This window comes from Zeugodacus cucurbitae, chromosome 3 (assembly GCF_028554725.1).
Source record: "Zeugodacus cucurbitae isolate PBARC_wt_2022May chromosome 3, idZeuCucr1.2, whole genome shotgun sequence".
In the NCBI taxonomy this organism is placed as follows: domain Eukaryota; kingdom Metazoa; phylum Arthropoda; class Insecta; order Diptera; family Tephritidae; genus Zeugodacus; species Zeugodacus cucurbitae.
The window spans coordinates 69,530,125-69,550,713 of NC_071668.1; the positions used below are offsets into that span (position 1 = coordinate 69,530,125).

Genomic DNA, 20,589 nt, shown 5'->3' on the forward strand with positions numbered 1-20,589 from the left:
AGATTTACGCTTTTCCGATAGATAGATAGACTCAAACCACCCATCGGTGAGTTGCGCTTCGTAAAACCGGCTCGCTTCGGCTGCCCCACGCTATTGTATTCACTACACTGTGACTACTTGTCGTGCTGGTGTGGTGAATTTCCACTCGTATGCACTCAATTGCGTGTGTGGAGCATTTAGCTTTGCTTAGCGCTGGCTTTTGAGCCGAAACGACGGTTAGTTTCGTAGTGACCGCCGTTAAATATAGTTTAGCTTTTGGTGGAAAAGTGTGTTAGCTCGTGTTTGTGTGCGCTGACTATAGTGCTATAGTATTTGAGAGCAGTTCATAATTGAAATCATTTATGATTGAATATATATAGGAGTAAATAAGTAAAAATTAATTTAGAATTAATTAAAGAAAATATTATCAGTGAAAGTGAATTAGAAGAGTGTTGCAAATTATATAGAATGCAATAGAAAAATGTTGGCTTTGCAGCCTACAAGTGTGGTGCTAATACTAAATTCAGAATTAGTGTTTAAAAGTTCACAATTTAATAAAATTAATAAAACGCCGGCATTCAATCGGCTGAATAAAAAATAAAAAAAGAAAATTTCTGAAACTAACAGGCAGACATACATTTACTACACTGTCGCCATCCTTGCATTGTCCCCATTCACACGAAGTTATACAACTGAACATATACAAGGAAACGCATGCTTGCGTCAGACACAGACACACCTGCATTTCAGCCACTCGCTGAGTGCCACTTGGCGTCTCAAGCCGTTACGTCTGGCCATGCTGGGCACTGTGTCGGGTTGCGTTGTGTCTAGTCTGCCGTCGCTTGTGTGTCCTTGCGTCGCGCCGCAGTGACGCGTGTAGTGCATCCTTTATTCGTACAAATTTATTTGTTGTCTGCTTTCCGCATGCCCCGTTAGTCTGATTTTGTTTTGCTCGTTATTTTTATTGTGGTCTGTTAGGTGTTTGCAGATTTCATAAACACACGTAGCCATGTGGCGTGCTATTGCGGGTAATTCACGTGTGTCTCGCAAATCCCTTGCAAAGCTAAGTAACAAGCAATAAAAATAATAAAAACAACAAATAGTTGCTTTGCCATGGCAATAACGCCGACATAAAGTCTAAAGTTCTAAAGTGTAGTGGCGTGTGTGCTTGTTGTTATTGTGTGCAGTGGAAGTACAAGCCGGAAAAAGGAAGTGCAGTGAAAGTGTATTTCATCCTCTTGCATAAATGTATAGATGTGCGACCATTATAGTATTTACATAGCAATGCGAGCAACCAACGAAAATAGCGTTGCAAAAATCATGAAAAATCAACAAAAATAATACTAAAAAGTGCAATTTTACTTATATTTATTCATTTTAACCGTCTTCTTTATCTAGTGTTTGTTATAACAATTCGCTGGTAAAAGTGTAATAAAAAGCTAGGCATAAAAGAAATTACAAAAAAAGCGGAAATCCTCCAAAGGATTTGTGAAAAAAGTTACTAAATTGTTCACTTCTAAAACAAAGCCGTAAAAGGTGTGAAAAAGTTTCAAGTAGTTGGTCTTCTCTAACAATAAAGCTGGAAGTGTGTGCAAAGTCAAAAGTGTAAAAATTAAAACTGAATTCTAATAAGAAAAAACTAACGGCACCCGGAAAGTACACCGACTGCCAAAAGTGGAAGTGTAAAGTAAATATAACGGAAAACCGGATGTTACTATCCTCCTCTGGTAGTGGCATAAAATAGTGCATGGTTTAACAAAGAATCACAGTTCTATAAAATTGTGACTTTTTTGCACAAAAACTTGGATATAATCTTCTTCAAGCATTGAGAGTGTAAGTGTGAAGAATTTGAAAGGTTAATAGTAAAAAATTTGTATAATTTATGGATACTTACTCATATATCGTTCCCAAAAAAAGGGAAAGAATAACTCGTTTCATGTACAACTTATCGATATAAGTAATTGACTTACTAACCAAGTGATGAAAAATATATTCCATATTCTGGATCAGATAAATAAGTGTTGAACGAGATACAGTCTCTAGACAAGCATACAGACATGAAAATAGTTTGTGCTAAAATACAAACTAGAAATTTCTCACTATAAATGCTTATGAACTTATTATCGAGATGTGATTTTAGATCTTTAAAAAAACTCGGGAATGAAATTTTTATAATCAGTTAAATACATTAAGGCGCTATACCAGTGTAACTCATTTAAAATAAGGTGATTTTCTTGAATTTTTGTTAAAGAAAGTACCCGAGCGAATGTTTCGAAGTTTTTTGGACATTGAGGTATATTTTCAGCTATATTTAAAGATTTTTTTTTTAAACTATTGAAAAATAACGGAGTTATGTGCTATCTTCGAAGGTACCAAAAAAAGTTCACCAACCGAATGAGTAGCTGATACAAAAAAATTTAAAAAGGTATTAAAGTTGAAATTATTTCCTATACAATGACCTACCATTTTTGGAAAATATCATAAATGGCATAATTCTGAAAAAAAGCGTCGTTTTTTAATGACAAATAGATAATTTGTAACTGATCAAAAAGATCGTAGGTTATTGTATAGTAAATATATTCACGAATACTCAGTTGCAATTTGGAATCGGTCGGTCAATTTCTCATTGAGTTATGATGTCAGAACTTTTGAAAAATATCGTTTCGAGAAAGACGCGTTTAAAGTTTTTGAAAGTATAAACTAACGAATAAGAAAAATAAAAGCAAGTAAGGAAAGGCCAAGTTCGGGTGCAACCGAACATTCTATACTCTCGCAATTTATTGCTATATTTTTATAAAGATAACACACAATTTGACCCATACATTCGGCATAAAGTCCAATAGAAAAAGGAAAACCATCATATATAGTACATAGGCTGAGGTAATTCCTGAACCGATTTCACTCATTTTCATAACCAACATACATGATATCCCATAGTATAAGCTCACTTAAATTGACCCCATTGTATTTTTGAAAATCCTATAATTAGCTATATGAGAGCTAGGGGAAGTTATGTCCCGATTTTAACAATTTCTGGTACAGAGACACACTATTAGCAGAAAACGGTTTTCTCTGAATTAAATTGAGATATCTGAGAGATTTAACGAAATTTTCGGTGAAAAATTACCTTGGGACACTGAGTTCTTCATATTCGATATCCGGGGATTGAAAAGTTATTGTCCGATTTCGACATTTTTTTCACAAGTAATGCCACAGATAACATGCACTATTTGCGTAAAGTTTTATTCGCTGTCTTCATTGGTTCCTTATGTATACATTATAAATTGAAGAAATCAGATGGAATTCAAAATTGCGTTATAACGAAAGTAGTCGTCGCTCATTTTCCACACGAGTCATCAGGTTGTCAAGAAAACATTATATACCGAATTTCATTGAAATCTGTTGAGTAGTTCCTGAGATATGGTTTTTGACTCATAAGTGGGCGAAGCCACGCCCATTTTCCATTTTGTAAAAAAATCTGAGTACAGCTCCCTTCTGCTATTTTTTTCATTCATGGACTATATTAAGAAGTGGCTAAAAGAAACGACTGCTGAAAGTTTGGTTTATATAGCTTTATTGGTTTGCGAGATATATACAAATAATCGATTTGGTTTCGTCAAAATATCCCAATTTTTACTCAAGTTATCCGTTGCACGGACTAATTTTTGAAAGTGTCACACTGGTATAACCCCTAAATTATTATTTTCTGTCTTTAAGTTTAGAAATAAATACTTTTAGATTCATAATCTGTGGCATTAAATTGTAACATTGTTATTATTTTCGCACATCAAATTCTTCTTGAGTTAGCAGTCAAATACTTCGACGATAAAATTAACGGTTTCAACAGCGAGAGATAAATCGATTTTTTCTTATTCTTCTATAGATTCTATATTTTTTATTCATTAAGCTTTGGATTGAAACTTCTCAATTAAGATAGTTTTGTATGGGAAGGTCCTACTAACGACAATCATTTTTTTATTTAGTTCAACGATATAGTTAACACTTCTCCCACCTTGTGCATTACCATACGGATAGCATCAATTTCTGTGACTTCCTGATCCGGCAGCCGGCTGTAATAAAATATATGTGCATACCTACGCAACAAAGCGGCTTCCGGCTGCAATATTCTACTGCAATTTACCGGTAATAGTGGCAAGGACACGTTGCGACAACTGACTGACTGCCAACGACCGCCAAACGACTACCTTAGCGAGAGCTTTCGTTGGCAATGCTTTCGATGCAACAACTCCAAATGGCCAAATACGCCGCAATACAAATACAGCACGAAAATTAAATTGCTTTGGTAGACATTATACATAGTTTTCAATGCAGAAATTGCAATGGTTAAATATTTGGAATATAAATAAGTGCAAATATTAGCGATTAGAAGAAATAACGTGACATAAAAAAAAAGAAAATAAAACAAAAATTTTACTATTTTTTGTAGAAATGCGAAATCGTTAAACTAGAATACTACAAATCCCTTATCGCATATATGTACATACATCTACTCAGAGCACGTGTTCAAGTGAATTGTTGTTTAAAACTATTCCTTTGATTTTTGCTACAAGGAAAGATTTTCAATATTCTCGGCTATACTGAGTTATCTATTGTCTAGTAGACACCTACTGCTCTATACCGTGGTGCACGCAATTTAGCGCGAAATTTAATTTTCTGTTCTCGTATTTTATTCTTGTTTATCCTTCGCCACTGATTTGTCTTTCGCGGAAAGTTTACGCCGCGGAAAACGAATTAAAACTAATTTAACTCGCCACGGTTTGCTGTAGCGCTTAAAATTCGCTTCGTGCAGCGACTAGCCAGAAACTTCTTAGCTTTTCTAAAGTTTTGTTTGGAGAGATTTTCAAGATTGGTAGGGAGGAAATGGAATTTTATTCGGATGGAAATGCGGAAGTTTCCGTTGCTCCAATTAGAATGCAAAGAGTTGGATTGGGTTGGGAAGTGAGAAGAAATGCATTAGGAAATTGTTTAAGAGGGTACAAAATTTCAGTGTACAAAAAAAATATATATTCTTCTTTTTATTGTAAATACTAACTCTAGACAATCATTTGGACGAAATTGTACTAAATTTAAGATTTAATTGTATTGTATGTATAATAGATCAATATTAAATATATGTGCTCTTGCCACTTAGTAGATTCTTAGATTCTAATTAGATAGTAATTCTTTGTTTTTTTAAATATTTTAAATAAAACAAAAACGTTTTGGGATATCAATAAAATTCTTTATTCCTGTGAAAGCACATTCGATGTCATTATGTATGGAACTCGATTTCTTTCTCATGGCTATTACGGGTACACTTGCAGAAGTCCAGACGCTAAATCGGCCGATACTGATGTAATTTCATGTTTAATATTCGTACGAAGTTCATTAATCCTCGCTGGCTAGTTAGGATAGCACATAGGCTTGACGTAGTCCCACAGGAAATAGTCTAACGGCTCAAATCGCAAGACCGAAGCGGCCAATTGACTGGGCCATTTCGTGAGATAACACGTTCACCAAACATGGTTTTCAATAAATCGATTGTGACATTCACTGTGTGGCTTGTGGCGACATCCTGTTGGAACCACATATTGTCCAAATCCATATCATCCAATTCGGGCAAAAAATATTCGGTTACCATTGAGCGGAAGCAATTCCTATACACAGTAACGTGCTGGTCTTGATAATCACAGAAGATGAACGGCCCAAAGACGCGGAACCGCACCAAACCGTAATTCTTTCAGAATACAATGGTGACTCATAGAGAACGTGTGGATTACTACCTGACCAATAACGCATATTTTGCTTATTGACGAAGCCGTTCAGCCAGGACTGAGCCTCATCGCTGAAGATAATTTTTCGATGAAAATCCGGATCCTTTTCAAGTTGTTACTCAGCCCAATTCAATGCCAGACGCTCAATTGTTGATCTGACAGGACGATTATGGCGACCATAAATTGAACATAGCGCTCTTAAATTTTAGGCCACTGCCTCCGAATTTCGGTGGTAAATTTTAATAAATTCCTCATTTTTGGATCTTTTCATGATGAAATGACAAGCCTTACTGAAGAGAAATGTCAAAATAACGGAAAAAATATGGCGTCGTTTGCTGTCCCTATCGGTCTACTTTTGCAGCGTCCTATTGAAAAATCCTTTAATACCTTTTTAAACATAGGCTGCCCCATACCCATACCAAAAAAGTCCACAGCGTTGTCAAATGTGCTTGCAGAAAATATTGATTTGCTATTAAGTGCTCTCTGATGCTCGAGACTTCTTCGCACCTTCATTTTATTTTTGTTTCTTTGTATGATTTTCGCTTTATATAGTTTTTCTAGTCTCTGTCACAATTCTACACAAAACATTCTCTTAGCCATATCACTGCAGAGTATCAGAAACTTGCGAATCCGTGCAAAGATTTATTTCAAGCTCAAGGATAAAGTTGCTACAGACAAAATTGCACACATGCACATCACATTTTCACACATATTTGTATAGCATATGTCCTCGCATGATCGTATAGTTGTTATTTGTATATGTAGGACATGTGTGCTTCCTTACAAGCAACTTGTATAAAACCAAAGTGTGTCACAGCTGCAAACTTTTACTTGTTTTAATTTTTACTTTTTCCATTGCTTTGCCACAGCTTGTAGTCGCCAAAGTTGCTGTTATTGTTGTTGTTGCAGTACCAATGTTCTTGCCACTTGCCACCGCCTTGCATCGTTCGTACATTTTATTTTCTCATTTTCTGTTGCAACGACAAATAGCACATTTTCACGCATTTTCTAACCGGTTTTCTTCGTTTACATATACATATATTTGTTTTGTGGAGAAGTGAGTATGTGTTTACTGGATTTCAAATGCGTACTTTTCAATTTCAAACCAACTTTATGTGTGTGGGCTGCTAATGTACAAAACATACTGTTTGGATGCTGTTTTGTTTTTTGTTGCTGCTGCCTTTGCTGACTAATTAAATTCACGACATTTTCGTTGTTAACAGATTGTTGTGTTTTTCTCCTCCTCCTTCCTTATTTCTGTCGCCTCTTCAAATAGCATAAACTTCAGCTTACTTGCAGCTTTGCACACTCGCACTTGCTTGCAAATGTAAATATGTTTGCCTGTTAATAGTTGAGTGCGTTAGTTGTAGCCATATGTTTGCTGTATGGAAATCGTTTAACGTCGATTACACAAACAATGAAGTATAGGCTTAGACTTCCGACTAGACCATAGACCAATATACATATATACATATGTATTTATGTTTATAAATAAATATATTTGTTTACATTACACATAAAAATAAATTCAATCAAGCGTATGTAAATATAATAAAATAGAAACTTGTAAACGTTCATATACAGAACCTTGAACATATAAACACTTCATGTAATTGTATATATAAATAACCACTTGTGTGAATATTAGAGTCACCTTGCCTAATTTACTGTGTACCTTGAGTTTTGGTAACCTCAACATGCTTGTACGTTGACAAACACATGTTGCATGTTGCTCATTTATTTATTGCTGGTCATGCTTGTTGCGAGCGCCCCTACTAATGAGAAGTAAATAAATTAATTTGAAGATTTTCCTATACAACATTGCGCTGTGTAACAGATTATTGTTGGACAAGGTTTCGCGTAATGAGGCAATGTAATGTATTTAAGACGAATCAAATAAAAGATCGATATTTGAGCTTATCATAGTCTTTGCTCGTAAGTACTTTAAGTACGAATGGCCGATTTTCGTGAATTCTTTTTAAGCAAAGTACTCGATCGAATGTTTCAAAGTGTTTTGGACATATAAGGTACATTTTCAGCTATATTCACATTTTTTTTTAAATATTAAAAACATGTAAGGGAGGACTATGTTCGGGTATAACCAAAAATTTTATACTCTCGCAAATTTATTTATTTAATTTTATTAATACAACACAATTTGACCTACATATTCCTCTATATATAAGGTCAAGTTTGAAACCCTAATATTAGGTATATGGGAGTTAGGTGAAGCTATGACCCGATTTCACGCATTTTAGGCACGGAGACACATTATTAAAAGATAGATATTCCTACTGAATTTCTTTAAAATATCTGAGAGACTTACCTACATATATTTTCAGCAAAAAAAAAAATTGGAAGCACTGAGGTCCTCATGTTCGATATATGGGGCCTTGAAAAGTTATAGTCCGATTTCGACGATTTTTGGAAGAGCGATGCCAAACTATAAATGCAGTATTTATAAAAAGTTCTTTTCCGATATGTTCCTACTTTATAGGTATGTATAAGTTGTTGTGAACTGATTTAGCCTATTTTCACAACATATCATTGGGATGCAAGGAAAATATCACAAACCAAATTTCATTGATATAGGTCGAGTAGTTTCGGAGATATGGTTTTTGACCCATTAGTGGGCGGAGCCACATCTATTTCAAATTTTGTATAATGAAATTTAAGGTATCTAGTGTTTTCCCTTACTGAACTACTTTTAGTAGTTTTCAAATAATCTTTGTATGGAAGGTGAGCGTGTCCGATTTTCTCCATTTTAGAACTGTAATAAAATAGCACCTAGAAAGAACTACTGTAGAGTTGGTTTGGTTGATATACCTTTAGTAATTTACGAGATATATAAAAAAACTTAGTAGGGGCCGGAGCCACACCAACATCTCCAAAAGAATTGTATCCAAAAAAATCCTTTGTACCAAAATTTACTATCATACCTTTATTTATGGCTCAGTTATGACACGTTATGTGTTTTCGGATTTCGCCATTTTGTGGGCGGGGCAGGGGTCCGATTTCGCCCATCTTTGAAAGCAACCTTTCTATGGTGCCAAGAAATAAATGTGCCAAGTTTTTACTCAAGTTACAGCTTGCACAGACGGACGGATGGACTGAGAGAGGGGCAGCCAGACATTCGGATTTGAACTCCGCTCGTCATCCTGATTACTTTGGTATATATAACTTTATATCTAAATCTATTTTATTAATTAACTGCTGTTTCATTAAGAGCAGAGTCATCTCTCAATACATCTTATCAATTTTCATTTACACTTTTTAAACAAATAATGACTTGACTTTATTTAAAATCTGTATATCAAGTGTTACTTTTGTTGAAATAATCTAACTTGATTTACAGAAAGCCCCAACCGACTTGATTGTCGGTCAGAAACATTTGCACTCCACTGACCCCGTTGTCAAAATAAAGTGCAAAATAATATCTAAAAGGTAAATACATACATATAAATAGGTGTATATACTGGCATGCAAGTACGACGAGTGAAAAGATGCCACATAATAATTAGGAGAGCACAATTGAAAGTCTGCAAATTGGCGCTGTGGCCTCGGCTGTCCATCAATCTTCATTTAGTCAACCGTGCGCGTTTAGCGCAGAGTTGCCATTCACCTCGTTTGCATTTTTCATTGCATGTCGCGGATAATCCATTGCTCCTGGCACAATCCATTTGTTGTTATTTCATTATTGTATTTGCTATTGTTGGGCATTTCTGTAAACTGTCAAACAATCGGAGCGTTGATGTGCTGCAACAACAGTAATAAAAGCAACAACAATAACCCCCCACCCACAAAATAGTAATAAGAAGTCTGCAATAATTAATTAAATCATCGTTATTATAGAATCTTTTTTTGTGAATTCATTGCGTGCTATTGTTGTTGCCTCTGTCTCTCTTCCTATATGCGCGTTGTCCTCCACTGTAACTGAATTACATTTAAAATTTAAATCTTTGGCGTAGTTAGTTAGTTGGGGTTGACCGATTAAGCACTTGTTCACTTTGCTTTGCTGATTGACTGCATTCTGCGCCAGCGCCATCTCCACAATCCGCGTTAATCTTCCTGTTCTTCATTATGTGAGATCCGATGTGCATAATTTGTGGGGTTAATTAGTTAATTAATTAAATCAGGAATGGCATGATGTGTGTAGGCACTTAGTGCTTAATGCAAATTTCTGCAGGCATCGCGAGACATAAATGGGTATGACTGTGCGACAACTTAAACCACACTGTAACCAACATATTTCTATGGGGGAAGCATATGCGTCAATACACCTCATTTTAGGAATCAAACTGTAGTATCTACAAGAATATGATATCACTTAAGTATTACATATTGACCAATACGATATATGTAAAGTCAATCATAATAACGAAAGCCTCTATATCACATACGTAGAGATCATCGAATATCAGTTCTTATTGTTGCCAGAACAAGTTCGAAATTGTTTTATTCTAAGCTAATCAAAATGTAGCGAAAGGCTATATGTACTAAGATCCTCATACTTAGTATATGTGGGCTAAGAAAAAAATGGGCCGATCACGCGGATTTTATGTTTTTCCCCGTTTTATTGTCATATCGTGAAACTACACAAGACTGTGTTTTTATACTCTCGCAACAAAGTTGCTAGCAACAAAGTTGCTAAAGAGAGTATTATAGTTTTGTTCACATAACGGTTGTTTGTAACACCCAAAACTAAACGAGTTAGATATAGGGTTATATATACCAAAGTGATCAGGGTGAAGAGTGGAGTTCAAATCCGAATGTCTGTCTGTCCGTCCGTCCGTCCGTCCGTCCGTCTGAGCAAGCTGTAACTTGAGTAAAAATTAAGATATCTTGATGAAACTTGGCACATTTCTTGGCACCATAGGAAGGTTGCTTTCAAAAATGAGCAAAATCGGACCACTGCCACGCCCACAAAATGGCGAAAATCGAAAACACATAAAGTGACATAACTAAGCCATAAATAAAGCTATGGAAGTGAAATTTGGTATGAAGGATCGTATTATGAAGGGGCATATTTGGATGTAATTTTTTTGGGGAAGTGGGCGTGGCCCCGCCCCCTACTAAGTTTTTTGTACATATCTCGCAAACCAATAGATCTATATTAGCCGCAGTCGTGTTTTTTTAGCCACTTCCTAATACAGTCCAAAAATGAAAGAAATCGGATCATAACCACGCCCACCTCCCATACAAAAGTTAGGTTGAAAATTACTAAGAGTGGGTTAACTCACTAACGAAAAACGTCAGAAACACTAAATTTCACATAAGAAATGGCAGATGGAAGCTGCACTCAGATTTTTTTACAGAATGGAAAATGGGCGTGGCGTCGCCCACTTATGGGTCAAAAACCATATCTCAGGAACTACCCGACCGATTTCAATGAAACTTGGTTTGCAATAGTTTCCTTACATCCCAATTGTATGTTGTGAAAATAGCTTCACAACCACGCCTACTTCCTATATACCAGAACTTTGAAGACGATCTAAATCGTACAATATATAAAGTAAGTACTAGTGAAGATATCGGTGCAGAACTTTGCATAAATACTATGTTAATAGTGTGGCAGGCCCATTCTGAAAATCGCCGAAATCGGTCCATGGGTTTTTAAGGCCCCATATATCGAACACGAGGACCTCGGTGCTCTTAATCTAATATTTATGTTTCCAACTTTCAATGGACTTTATACAATATATATGACGAATATGTGGGTCAAATTGTGAATTATATAATATAAATAAAGTTAAATAAATAAATTGCGAGAGTATAAAATGTTCGGTTACACCCGAACTAAGCCCTTCCTTACTTGTTTTAATATAGTTTAAGTCAATTTTGTTGTTATATTCTCAGAGCAACTTCTTCCTATATATTCTTCCTATATTCATTACAATGTGCAATCACTTTACTCAACAGTACGAAACAAAAATTGTCATTGTTCCAATAAAAACTGCATTAGCAAATTGCATTTTCCTGTCGTCTTTCATTTTTAATATTTAATTAAGACAATTTCGCAAACAATCTGTGGAGTCATCCACCCTCAAACAGACACTTGTATATTTTCTTTTGTTTGTATAAAATATTACGGTTAATGAAGTGCTGTACTGTTATATTTACAAGTTAAAAGGAGGATGAAATTCATTTCATTTACGAACAGAAATACACTCGGAAATGTTTAACAGACATTTATACTTACAGTGTAATGTTCCTGTATTAATAGATGTGTGCATGCTTTTGTTTCATATTTAACACTAACTTTCCTTTCGTACCACATAACTTTGACAGCAACAATGGCAAACGACAGTGACTCGACAACAAACTAAAAGTCAAAAGTTACCTCTGTCTTTTAATAATTCAAATGAAGGATATGGAGACATTCATATATAGTCCATTAAAAGCCTCACGTCTTAAAATAATAAAAAATATGCGTTTGGAAAATCACACAGGAGCTAATTAGTCAATTAACCGGCCATTGCTCGATTAAAATGCTGATTAAGATCGGTTTCGCATACAAAATAAAAATCTACATTAGTTTTTAATTGTATTGTAATCGACTTGAAAATGAAATGCAACTCTGTGACAAATACCGTATTTGTAATTATATATACGTTGTTTGTCTGCGAGTTGTTGTTCACGCTACACGACACTAGAAAGTTTTATATACCGAATTTCATTGAAATCGGTCGAGTAGTTCTTGAGATATGGCTTTTGACCCATAAGTAGGCGACGCCACGCCCATCTTACATTGTGTGAAAAAATATCACTGTAGCTTATTTTTTTCACGCCCACTTAAAAAAAATTACATCCAAATGTGCGATCATATGTTCCAAATTTTATTTTCATAACTTTATTTATGACTTAGTTATGACACTGTATAGGTTTTCGGTTTTGACCATTTTGTGGGCGTGGCAGTGGACCGATTTTGCCCCTTTTCGAAAGCAACCTCCTCAGGATGCCAAAGAATATGTGTTCCAAGTTTCATTAATATATCTTAATTTTTACTCGAGTTATCCGTTGCACGGACAGACGGTCGGACAGACATCCTGATTTCAAATCCACTCGTCATCCTGATCATTTATATATATATAACACCATATCTAACTCTTTTATTTCTTGGTGACACAAACAACCGTTATGTGAACAAAACTATAATACTCTGTGCAACATGTTGCGAGGGTATAAAAATGTGTAACAGCTGATCAGTTACCGGAATTCATATTTAAATATCCCATCAAAGTCTTAAATGTTGAATTGATATTTTCTAAGGTGCGTCCTTTTCAAAAAAAATATTTTTTTTTTTATTTTTTGTTTATTCATACTTTGAAAAATAATCTGTGAAAGCGGTAAAATCTTGATAATCTTGGTGTCTTGAATAGTTTTTGAAAGGCGGCGTTCTAAAGAGCGACCGCTCGCAGGTATACATAAGCCGCTATAGTCTAAACTTGAAACGCCTTGTTCTCGAAACTACATTTCTTAAAATTCCTGACTTCAAATTTAAACTGAGTATTCTTGAATAGATTTACTATAAAATGACCCACGATCTTTGATTCGTTGAAAATTGTCAATTTGGCATTAAAAAATTATAATTTTTTTCAAAACTATGCAATTTTGTTAATTTTTGAAACTTTTCAAAAATCGGAGGTCATTATAACGGGTGATTTTTTTGAGGTTAGGATTTTCATGCATTAGTATTTGACAGATCACGTGGGATTTCAGACATGGTGTCAAAGAGAAAGATGCTCAGTATGCTTTGACATTTCATCATGAATAGACTTACTAACGAGCAACGCTTGCAAATCATTGAATTTTATTACCAAAATCAGTGTTCGGTTCGAAATTTTTTATCGACAAATTTTGTTCAGCGATGAGGCTCATTTCTGGTTGAATGGCTACGTAAATAAGCAAAATTGCCGCATTTGGGGTGAAGAGCAACCAGAAGCCGTTCAAGAACTGCCCATGCATCCCGAAAAATGCACTGTTTGGTGTGGTTTGTACGCTGGTGGAATCATTGGACCGTATTTTTTCAAAGATGCTGTTGGACGCAACGTTACGGTGAATGGCGATCGCTATCGTTCGATGCTAACAAACTTTTTGTTGCCAAAAATGGAAGAACTGAACTTGGTTGACATGTGGTTTCAACAAGATGGCGCTACATGCCACACAGCTCGCGATTCTATGGCCATTTTGAGGGAAAACTTCGGAGAACAATTCATCTCAAGAAATGGACCCGTAAGTTGGCCACCAAGATCATGCGATTTAACGCCTTTAGACTATTTTTTGTGGGGCTACGTCAAGTCTAAAGTCTACAGAAATAAGTCAGCAACTATTCCAGCTTTGGAAGACAACATTTCCGAAGAAATTCGGGCTATTCCGGCCGAAATGCTCGAAAAAGTTGCCCAAAATTGGACTTTCCGAATGGACCACCTAAGACGCAGCCGCGGTCAACATTTAAATGAAATTATCTTCAAAAAGTAAATGTCATGAACCAATCTAACGTTTCAAATAAAGAACCGATGAACATGATTATCAAGCTCTTAAAAAATCACCCTTTATAGGAAATACCTTCAACTTTTTCAACTCTAATAGTCTTTTTTTGAATTTTTTTTGTTTCAGTTACTCAATTGGCCGGAATCATGTCAGTAGTTGGGGAACTTTTTTTGCACCTCCGAAGACAGCACATAACTTATTAACATATTTTTCAATATTTTTGTAAAAAAAAATAACCTTAAAATATAACAGAAAATATACCAAAATACGTCCAAAAAACTTCGAAACATTCGATGAAGTATTTTCTTAGAAAAAAAAAACATGAAAATCTCCTAATTTTTCATGGGTTACACTGGTATACATAGTATTTTAAACGTTTCAGTATTTTAGTTAAAAGCACTGTGTTTTCGATTACTTAAAATTAAATTAAATTAAAGGTATCTAATATTTTGATTTATAAACTCTCGTACAAATAGTGTTTTAAATGTAATATATAATTAAATCTTTGAATATTTTTTTTATAATTTTTTTAGTCTTTACAAACATGATTTATTAAAGTTAATAGTAATTGTTGAACAAAAAATATGAATATATTTAAAATATTTAAAATTTTATATTTTATAAAACAAATCTAAATTTTTAACAAAAGGATATTCCTTTACATTTATCGCTTTACTTGATGCTATGCAATTTCATTTGCATTAAACGCAGTTGCTTCCTGTTAAATTTACTTTTGTTTCCAACACAATGGAAGGTCAATTAGTGTATATTAAGTATATCCAGCTATTGCATGCTCAAATTCCTTTCTTTCTGCATATGCATTGGTTATTAGACACTTTTTCATGAGTTCTCACACTTGCTTACTCAAAGATTTTTCACGCATATATACACATATATACACGGCTATAACCGGCTAAACGGTTGCAACGCCAATCACATACATACATATACACATATTCACTTAAATATAATCGTTAGCAACGTTGAAACTTTGAATTGCGCTGCTGACGGTGCGTATGAGTGACATTAAGTCACTCATACAGAAGTGTATGTAAGTATGTGTGAGTATAAGATTACCAGTGTGTTTATGTCTCCTAGCTATTTATGTGTGTGTGTGTGTGCTACGCATTATATCCAGTACTTGCGTGTTATGCGTTTCTCGCGCTACACTTCATGGTCATTAGAAACTTTTGAGTCTTGTTGATGTGCACGCATCTAGCCGCAAGTCAATTTTGTCTCGAATAAAAGCAACCCCGTTCCGCCATAACGCCTCTAGTTGTTGTAATTATAACTAATAAACAGTAATGTGTCCATAGATCACCGCAGGCGCACAGTGTGACATAATAGTAAAGTAAGACGATCTAGAAATTTAATCTATGTCAAAATCCTGTTTTGAGCACAGTCCAAGCGTTTTGTCGTTGACTTCTAGTGTGTGTATGTCACTAAATTTTCTCACAAAATTTAGCATTGGATAATATCTTTATTTCTTTATCTTCTTTCTTTATCTTTATTTTCTATTTTTTGATCCTTCGCAATTTGCGTGCTTTCATTTCATTACATTTGTGACACGTGATAATTTCTCGACACTATCAATGTGCCAATTAGGCAGTACAATCGGATTTCATTTGAACATTTAATTACATCGACACCAGCAGGTATTTGAGCGGCATACTTAAGTGAGAGAGAAAGAAGCGCACTCACAGAGAAGTGAGTTAGTAGAATATACAATAACCTTACGTACGAGTAATACATATATATGTATACAGTTTAGTGGCATTTATTAGTAATTTTAGTCACCAAAGTTTTATTGACTTAGTTATTACATTATATAAGTATATGGCTGTTTAGACATTTTGGCTTAAACTGTAATCACTGAGCTTAACTTATATCGTAGACATTTGACAAGTGTTTCATAGACACATGTTATATATGGCATGTGGCTTGATTAAACGTAGATTTAGTAAAATTGGTAGTAATTTGAGAGTGGCACGGAAGCAAGCAAAATGTTAGGAAGAACCTCTCAAAAAGTACCAAAGATCACTACTACATATTATATACTTATAACAGCGCTTCTTAATGTGTCAATACACTTCTCAAACTAGATTTTAGGAATAGCCTTTGGACCTTGCAGTGATTTCAACTATAAGTGTGTTTGTTAAACGACGTCCCTTTTGGACAATTGAAAATTACAAAATTCCCGTTATTTTTTGAACACACTATGTCACTATACCAGATCTGGTCTAGGTAATACTCTCTCAAATATGGTAGATACTATAAACGTGTTTTATTTTGATGCAACATGAGTATTAAGCAATATACCAACAAACCATGTATAAGAATCGTAGAAAAGTTGATTTTTCAAAGTCTAAGGCTAGAAAATATGTAATCTTCGAAATGATTGTGGAACCGCTAAAGTGATTATAGCAGAATCCAACAGAGCGCTCCATTAATCACAACGTTTTGCACTTGGCCCCATTTGGAAACACCAAGTGAAGCCAGGTCACTTTCCATTTGATCCTTCCATCGGAGTGAAAGTCTTCCGCTTCCGCGGCTTCCATCGGCAAGTACTGCAACGAATACTTTCAAAGCAGAAGTGTTTTCGTCCATTCGCCGTATAACTCGAACAACACATCGTTCCATCGTCTGCGGTATTCGCCGTTGCTAATGCACAACTCATTCTGTTTATAATAATTTTTACCATATTCTTTTCTTAATAGTTCTCAATGTAATGACATTTCAAAATAATCAGAAGAAGTTTCTCATAGATGTAGAAATTGAACTTTACCACTCGAAAATCCTACACCGACTGGTCATACCGACTGACGGCCAAACTCTGACAGACCATTGTGGAAGCAAAGTTTGTAATTTTGTATAAACATTTATAGTAGCCGCTTTCGGTAAGGATTGTATTGCTCTCCTTCACTGCACACACTTCAAGAATTTTGCATTTTTAATGAGCGAAACCAAAAGGATGATGTACAAAAGAACTTAACTTCGGTTTGTGCGTTTCTTAAGATAATTTTTTTTATTGCTACGATTGTTTATGTAAAGTTTGTAAATTTCCCGCTTGCGGTTTTGATGAGCATTTTTCTTGAAGTGGAGAGTCTTGTTGATCAGGAATTCAAGTTGCTTGGTGTGGGTTTTTCACCTTTTTGTGAGGCAATTTCAATATGCACTTGAAAAATTTGAATCATATAAATACTAAAATTGAATCATATAAATTATTTCTTGGCACCATAGGAAGGTTGCTTTCGAAAATGAGCAAAATCGGACCACTGCCACGCCCACAAAATGGCGAAAACCGAAAACACATAAAGTGCCATAACTAAGCCATAAATAAAGCTATAGAAATTTGGTATGAAGGATCGCACTATGAAGGGGCATATTTGGATGTAATTTTTTTGGGAAGGTGGGCGTGGCCCCGCCCCACATAGGTTTTTTATACATATCTCGGAAACCAATAGGGCTATATAAACCAAACTTTCTGCAGTCGTTTTAGCCACTTCCTAATACAGTCCAAAAATGAAAGAAATCGGACAATAACCACGCCCACCTACAATAGTTAGGTTGAAAATTACTAAAAGTGGGTTAACTTACTAACGAAAAACGTCAGAAACACTAAATTTCACATAAGAAATGGCAGATGAAAGCTGCACTCAGATTTTTTTACAAAATGGAAAATGGGCGTGGCGTCGCCCACTTATGGGTCAAAAACCATATCTCAGGAACTACTCGACCGATTTCAATGAAACTTGGTTTGTAATAGTTTCCTTACATCCCAATAATATGTTGTGAAAATAGGCCAAATCGCTTCATAACCACGCCTACTTCCTATATACCAGAACTCCGAAGACAATCTGAATGGTTTACTTTACAATATATATCGGTGCAGAAGTTTGCACAAATACTACGTTTCTAGTGTGGCAGCCCCATTCTAAAAATCGCCAAAATCGGACCATAGGTTTTCAAGGCCCCATATATCGAACATGAGGACCTCGGTGCTTCTAACCTAATATTATGGTTTCCAACTTTCAATGGACTTTATACAATATATATGACGAATATGTGGGTCAAATTGTGTATTATATAATATAAATAAAGTTAAATAAATAAATTGCGAGAGTATAAAATGTTCGGTTACACCCGAACTTAGCCCTTCCTTACTTGTTATTTCTGCGATTGTTGTTGTATAGGTTGCATCTTTCCCACTTGCGGTTTTGATGAGCATTTTTCTTGAAGTGGAGGAGATTCTTGTTGATCAGGAATTCAAGTTGCTTGCGGTGGTCGCTTGCGCATTTTTTCACCTTTTTATGCGGCAATTTCAATAATCTCTTGAACACGAGAGTCAGTAGAGAAAAATTATAGTCGCAATGACAGCAAAGAATGTTGAGCAGGAAAATTTTTATATGATAATTTATTGATTTTTTTATTTTAAAATTGTACTAAAAATTGTATATTTAGAAAATAGTTTAATACGCGAAAATTTATTAATAAATAAATACTCTTGCATTCAATGAAATCTTTGTTAGAATTTTATAACTATTAATTATTTATAATTATCAATTTCTTTCTATTTTCAGAGCAAATCATGATCCTACGACCATGCAGATAAAAATAATGGATACAAAAATGCATTTCTGGGTCATCCTATTGGTAAGTGCATATTCAAATAACTACTGTTATATGCTATTAGTTACAATACAATCACATAATTCAAAGAAAAACGAAATATTTGAAGCATATAAGCTGCTGAAATATGCAACAAGGTGTTGAATTGCAGTGATTGTTGTTAAATTGCTCGACAATTCGAGACCTTTTTATTTATTTGCTAACAAGGCAAATTTTTTTATTGTTATACTAAAAGGTGAGGGAGGCAAAGTGAGCGGCAAAAAATTTCAAATGTTATTATGCGAAAAACGATTAAAGCAGCATTCTGTTATTGTGTAATCGCAGTTTTTCTATTGCCTACAATTGCTACATTCTTTAGTAAGTCTGGGTGCCCGTAGTTTTCTATGTCAGTTGTTAGTTTGTTTGCATGCGCCTTGTCAGCAGCAAATGTTTACAACTCCATTACCATTCTATTTCGCAACCAGCAACAACAGCAATAGAAATGTTTCCAGTGGTTCTATTTGCCTGCCACATACAACATTTCAACTTTAGCTCTACCTTACCTCCTACTTGTCCTTTAGCTCACTTTCAATGCTTTTAACTACCCGCGATTTACTCGAGCATTCTATTGCGTTCTACAATTTGTTTATTCCTCTCCTCATACGTTAATCTCTCTATTAGTGGTTCTAACGGTATTTACTGACTAGCTTTAGCTGCTTTCTCTTTCTTTTACCACTTTAATAGTAATTTGTTCCGGCTGCCGGATGTGGAAATTGCAATTCGTGTGCCTACCAAGGCAGCACCAACGGATAGTGAAGGAAATAATGTTATAATAAAGGAATTGAGCGAGTGGAGCATATAAGTTTGTATTTATGCCCACAAAAGTCAGTCACTTTAAAATTAGTCAGAAAATATATCCTCTTAATAATGACTGTTTTGACAAACACTTCAAAATAATCATCATATCTTATAGCTTTTTTGCACAGCCAAATTAATTGATCAATTAAAATTTTATATAATAAACCACTGCCTGCTACTCGATGATCGATCAGCTTTTATACATTTTTGATTTTGCTTTCATAAGAAGTTGGTAAGTTTTATAAGCTGATTGCTATTTTATTAGTTAAAAAATTTATTTGAACAACAACTCCAGAGTCGTAGAGGTGCATTGCATTTTCAACTCGATTATAATTCGATTAAAAATATATGTAGAAAAATTTGATTTTGATTATGTGTGGTAAATCGATCTAAATCAGGGCTTTAATCGAGCAAAAGCATTCTAATTGATAAATGAGCTCGCTCCTGTGCGAAAGGCTATTAAGAGCCAAATTCAAATTAACCTGTGTACCCTCAACGCCATCACAACTTTATTCACATCTGTTGTATGGTACTCTCATGGAATGTACAAACTGAACTTACAAATTTTTAACTCTTGATCTTTGCGGAAGAGGCTCGTGCTATTGATCTGGCCAGTCGATTTCAGCGTCGAGAGTTATTCGTATATTTTCATCAATAATTAGAGAAAACCATTTTTTACAAAAATAACTTTTTTGTAGAAAATTTTTTCAGTTTCCTTAAAGTCCACCAATTCTGTCTCGCAGTTATTGATAGCTTTTTTGTCTTTTCAATTGTTGACTTTTCATTTCTTGCCTTTTGCCCTTTTCCGAATTTTTTCCTTCTTCATATTTTCTTTTTCATTCGTGCTTCTTTGCTGTTTAACAATTTGCGTAATTTTTCA

General features: G+C 34.8%; 1 protein-coding gene across 5 annotated transcripts in view; it reads left to right on the top strand.

Annotated features, from left to right (window-relative positions):
* Positions 1 to 220: 220 nt before the first annotated feature.
* The window catches only part of LOC105220054 (ADAMTS-like protein 1), a 98,130-nt gene continuing 77,761 nt past the window's right edge, over positions 221 to 20,589 (top strand). For 4 of the 5 annotated variants that reach the window (XM_054226629.1, XM_054226631.1, XM_054226633.1 and 1 more), the window contains exons 1-3: positions 221 to 369; positions 1,378 to 1,812; positions 18,824 to 18,896. In XM_054226629.1, the coding sequence (XP_054082604.1) occupies positions 18,846 to 18,896 (51 nt within the window). In that variant the 5' untranslated portion in view covers positions 221 to 369; positions 1,378 to 1,812; positions 18,824 to 18,845. The remainder of the gene's footprint in view (positions 370 to 1,377; positions 1,813 to 18,823; positions 18,897 to 20,589) is intronic. The other variant, XM_054226630.1, reaches the window with a different exon arrangement.